This window comes from Gracilinanus agilis, chromosome 1 (assembly GCF_016433145.1).
Source record: "Gracilinanus agilis isolate LMUSP501 chromosome 1, AgileGrace, whole genome shotgun sequence".
In the NCBI taxonomy this organism is placed as follows: Eukaryota; Metazoa; Chordata; class Mammalia; order Didelphimorphia; family Didelphidae; genus Gracilinanus; species Gracilinanus agilis.
Genome location: NC_058130.1, coordinates 361,969,297 through 361,974,444, shown reverse-complemented (window position 1 = coordinate 361,974,444; position 5,148 = coordinate 361,969,297). Strand labels below are relative to the sequence as shown.

Here is a 5,148-nt window from a genome sequence, read left to right as displayed (position 1 = left end):
CCGCCGCCGCCGCGGTCGGCCCGGCGCACCCGCCCGGCGGCGGAGGCGGCTCGGCCCCCATAGGGCAGGGAGCGGGACAGGGCGACACCCCCAGCCCGACCGAGCACACCCACCCCGCCCCAGCCGCCCCCCTCCCGTCCCGTGGAGCCCCCAGCCACCCTGCCCCGGGCCCTGCCGGGCCCTCCCCCCCCCACACTCACCCGCCTGGGTGTCAGGCTTCGGCAAAGTTCCCGCAGCCTCCTTGGGGGGACGCGAGTACCCGGGAGGGAAGTCCCCGGGAGGTCCCGGGGCCGCAGGAGCCGAGGGTCGAAGTGCGGGGCGCTCACACGCACGCCCGGGCCACCGCAGACCCCGGGGCGCTGGAGGGGCCGCGCCGGGGACAGCTCTGGGAGCAGCTGGGGCTCCCAACCAGGTCCCCTCCAGGCAGTGGAGGGGGTCGCGGGGCTCGGAGCAGGCGGGACAGTTCCTGCTCCAGGGGAGGAGACTTGAGACTGCGCGGCCTTGGGGGCGGAGGGAGAGGATCGCCGAGGGGCAGACTCCCCACACCCAGCCTAGGCAGGGCGGTGGGTCAGACTGATGGATGCCCCAAACCCCATAGCCGGGGTTGGGGGAGGCGAAGAGGAGAAACCGAGGGAACCAAGCCTCCCGAGGGTGCAAGGACGGACGGACAAACTAGTGCCTTTGGCCGGGACTAGCAGGGTGCTGAAGAGTCCTAGAAGTGCTGGCAAAGGCAGGCCAGGATGGCCACTGGGTGTTGCAGGGCAGAGTGGATACGGACTGATGCCCGACAGGTGGGGAAGGAGGGGGCAGACGCTGGGCAGTGCCAAGGAGGGGAATGAACAGAGTGGCTGGAGAAAGGACGCTAATACCAGATCTATGCCAATATGCAAGTTTGGGGAGAACGATACTGGCATAATTTCAGAGAAAGAAAGAGGGAGATGTTGATCAGTTGGTTAAAACTGGACATCGGTTGTTTGTTTTTTTTTATTATTATTTAAATAAAGCTACTAGAGGGTGAGTGTAATAGGTCTAGCCAGGAACCAGTACTGTACAGAGTCAAGAGAAACTAAAAAAACCTATTGAGAAGGTCAGGAAACTATGTAAGGACCCAGAGGGAGGCTCAGAGGTCCAAATGTGGCATTTTCCCTATAGTTTTAAAGCTTAACCTGTACATTTTGCAGAGCAGAAGGGAAAGAGAAGAGAGAAGCAACAATAACCTGTTGATAAACTGCCTAGTTCTCCTTATATACCATGAAAATCTGCCTGTCCTTTGTGGGCAGAATCTAGCCCTAGTCATGGTGGATGAATCAGGCAGCAAATGGAAAGATACTAAGTAGGCAAAGTCTAAGTGTGAGAGAGACTATTTCCCTGCTCCTCTGTCAAGCACCCCTCTTCTCCCAGGAATAGTAGTTCTAGCAAGGTGAAGATTCTGCCTCCAAATCACCTTGGTATCAAAGAATATAGTAGCTAAAACAGACCTCAAAGGCTCTAATACAACCTTTTGATTATACCTTAAGGAAACTGAGGTTTAGGAAGGTTAAGGGATTTGCCCAAAGTTGTATTTTGGCAGACAAAATCATACTGAAAAGGGAATTGGGAAAACAAAATATTATTCTCAGACTGGGTACAACAAAGGAGGCATATGGTCAGGAAAGAGTGAAACACGATCAGCTCTGGAAGCCCAGAGATAGGAGACCAGGAAATCAAGAGACCAACTCCCTGGCCCTAAGGAAGCAGCTCCTACATTAAATGCTTTTGGAAAATGATCAAGCATCTAGATGTCAGAACTCAGAATATCCTCATAATCTCACTAAGTAAATCTCTGGAGGTGAAAGCCTTATATTAGTTCAGAGGTGAAATTTATAGGCATAACTCTAGAGCAGGAGCAGGCTCACAAAGGGGACAGTTTCACCCCAGAATATGCCTTGAAGATGTCTCTGACAATGACAAAAATTTTGCTCAAGGGTTAGGATTTATAAAGTACACTTCTACTGCACTTTAAGATTTACAAAATGTTTTTCTCCCAACTACCTCATGCAATATGTTGCACTCTTTTATTCAAATAAGGAAACTGACAGAGGCCATGTGACTTGCCCAAAATCATGTAGCTAGTAAATGTCAGAGCCTGGACTCACATTCAGATCTCCTAACTTTCCAGTATTCTCTCTGTTAACACTGTGGCTAGAAGTTTTTACAACTAATACCATGGGTGAAAGTTATTTATTTATGGAAATTTTAAGGAAAATTACTCCAGCCATTTCAAAACACCATAAACATGTGGAAAAATACACTTTCCCTGCTGTGAAAGATATCTTGCGACCTTTTGTCCAGTCAAATAACTCAAAAACAGCTGAACTTTGAAACTCCAGGCTTGGCACATACTACATGTACAATCCTCAATGAGGCGTTCAGACTTTTCAGAGTAAAAAATAGTTTGAAATTAAGTGTAAGAGATTAGCTTTAGAAAATGTGGCCGAGGGCACAAACCGTGGACAGTGCCATTAAAAGTGCACCAGGAAGCATGAACACACACAGAGAACCCTGAGGCTCAAAGCAAGATCATAGTTTTTTTGTAGCTTCAAAGTTGGGAGTTAAGAAAATGTCCTCCACAATCTGGCATGTAATTTTCACTAGTAAAAAAAATGTTTCCTTCCTACTAAAACTTGTGCCCAAGATTTACTTCACCTTACCCATGTTTGAGAAATACAGAAAATCTTGGTTACATCAATAATAGCTGACCTTGACAAAGCACTGTTAGGTATGAAAAAGGCTTTACATACAAGATATCATTGGATCTTTACAACAAAACTATGAGGCAGGTGCTATTAACCCCATTTTACAGATGAGTGTCGCTTAGGCTTAGACAGGTTAAATGACTTATCCAGAGTTACAAAAATAGATGCCATGGTATATCTCTGCTCATTCTTTTTACTAGGTTGTAAGAAAGATTCATACACACATTTATGATTTTGACTGCATATCTTGTTGCCCATATTATATGTAATGATATATATTTGCTGGACTTTGCATAAAGGTTCACAGGAATGTAGCAAAATTAGTTGGCTTAAAGGGGAGGGAAAGAATTTTTGAATTCTTGTTCACTGGAGCTAACACAGGGTCATAAATAGATTGAGAAGAGTCATTAGAGGTTGCCTTGTTCAGTCCTCTCATTTTATAGATGAGAAATAGGGCCTGAGAGATTAAGTGACTTATCAGGACAACATGGCCATAAGCGGTTTAGATGGGATCACTGAAGACAGGGACATTTTACTACCTAGTCTTACATGGTAGATTCCTTTTCTGATTAAACCAAATAAAGTCTAGAAGGAGAAGAGTTTTACATCTCTTCTTAAGAATAAGATTCCTTGGAGTTAGGTGGAGATAGAAAGTCTAATAGTCCTAAGTGGCTTCAACAAGAATATTGCTTCTGATAAATAACTAGCTTCTCAATGGAAAAAAAAATCACTATAGAACATCAGTTATAATAAAGAATATATACCACATAGAAAACGATAGTTAAATTTATTCAGGAGTATTTATGAGAAAAGAACGATGAACTTAGAAATATTTGATTTAAATTCTAAATCTGCTATTTACTAGTCTTCTGACCATCAACAAACTCTGAAGGCCTCATTTTCCTCATATGAAGAATACATGCATTTCTGATGTGAAAAATCTGCACCCTTATCTCCCAGATGTACTCCCATTCCTATCCAACTTAGCTCCAGTCCTCCAAAATTCTTCCTTTGGCCTCCCTTTCATTCCATTGTGCCCTTTGGAATTTTGGCTCTATTGTAAACAAACTACCATTTATCCTAGAGCTCTTCACCTCACATTCCTTCTATCTTTTAGTGCTAATAGAAACCTGAATCTCTCTGGAAAAAAAAACAAAAAACAGAACACATCATCCCTGATTACACTTTCCAATACTACTGTGTGGTCTTTCTCCCAGGAAATCTGACACACTAGGCCAGGAGAAGTAGTTGTGCTTCTTTTCCTTGATGCTACTTAGAGATTTCTACCTTCATGTAGCAATCTCTTTTTCTTTGAACTTCACTCCAACCATTTTATCACCAAGTCCACATCCTTGTAATATACTGGTCTTCAGGACACTTTTCTTCCTTTGTCAAAGAGTTCCATATGAAGTTAAAAGTACCCTTCCTCTTCACCTCTATTTTCCATCTCTCATACTTGAGGATTTCAACATACACTTTAAAATTTAAATTATCTTTTAATTTTTAGCTCCACATTCTTTCCTTCCCTCTACTCCCACCCCCCATTTACAAGAAAAGAAATAGCATACTCATTATACATATATATCCATGCAAAACAGTTCTGCTTCAATATACATGTTGATGTTTCCTTGATATAATGGCTCATCAGCCTCAACTCTTATGGCCTACATCTCTGTTCCATCAGTCACTCAAAGGAGTGATCATGCCTTAAATTTTACCATCTGCCCATAACCGTGTCTCCCCCTATAATTTTAGACTCTGAAATTCGCCTTTCTGATCATAATTTCCCATTTTACCAAATCTATTTTTACCTTACTCCTTTTGACTCTAATTTCATCTTGATCAAGACCTTCCATTCCTGTATAGTTCCTGCTCTAGCTTCACTTTACATTATTCAGACTCAATTCTTTGCTAGCCCAGTTTAACCATACATTGTCTTCCCTCCTTGAATCACTTTATCCTACCATCATTCTCACTTTGACAATCTTCAACCATGACTCACCCTCAACACTTGTCTTCTCTGTCTTACTCTTATGCTGCTGGATTTTCCTGGAGAAAGTCATTGTAACTAGACCCATTATAATGTGATTTTATCTCATCTTAACTAGAACTTCCTATAAGCCAACCTTGTATTTCACTATGACCACTTCTCCATCCCATTCCCCTTAGCAGCTATTCCAAACCATCTCTTACCTTATTTATATCCCAAATTCTATCCTCATCAATAGATGACTTTATTTCTTACTTTACTGAGAAAATTGGGGCCTCTGTCATAAGATTGCTTATCTCTTTTACTCTATTCCCATTAAAACATCATTCCAGTCTCTGAAGAAGAGGTAGTTCTTCTCCTTGTGCAGACTAACCCTTTAATTGTGTCCTCAATCTCCTTTCCTCCTCTCTCCTCTGGGACCCT

General features: G+C 43.3%; 1 protein-coding gene across 1 annotated transcript in view; it reads right to left on the bottom strand.

Moving 5' to 3' along the window:
* The window catches only part of MIER3 (MIER family member 3), a 37,572-nt gene extending 32,774 nt beyond the window's left edge, over window positions 1-4,798 (bottom strand). Inside the window, exons 1-2 of the mRNA XM_044681054.1 lie at window positions 4,700-4,798; window positions 5-551 (exon numbers count right to left, since the gene is read on the bottom strand). Of these exons, the coding sequence (XP_044536989.1) occupies window positions 5-551; window positions 4,700-4,798 (646 nt within the window). The remainder of the gene's footprint in view (window positions 1-4; window positions 552-4,699) is intronic.
* Between the last annotated feature and the right edge of the window lie 350 nt (window positions 4,799-5,148).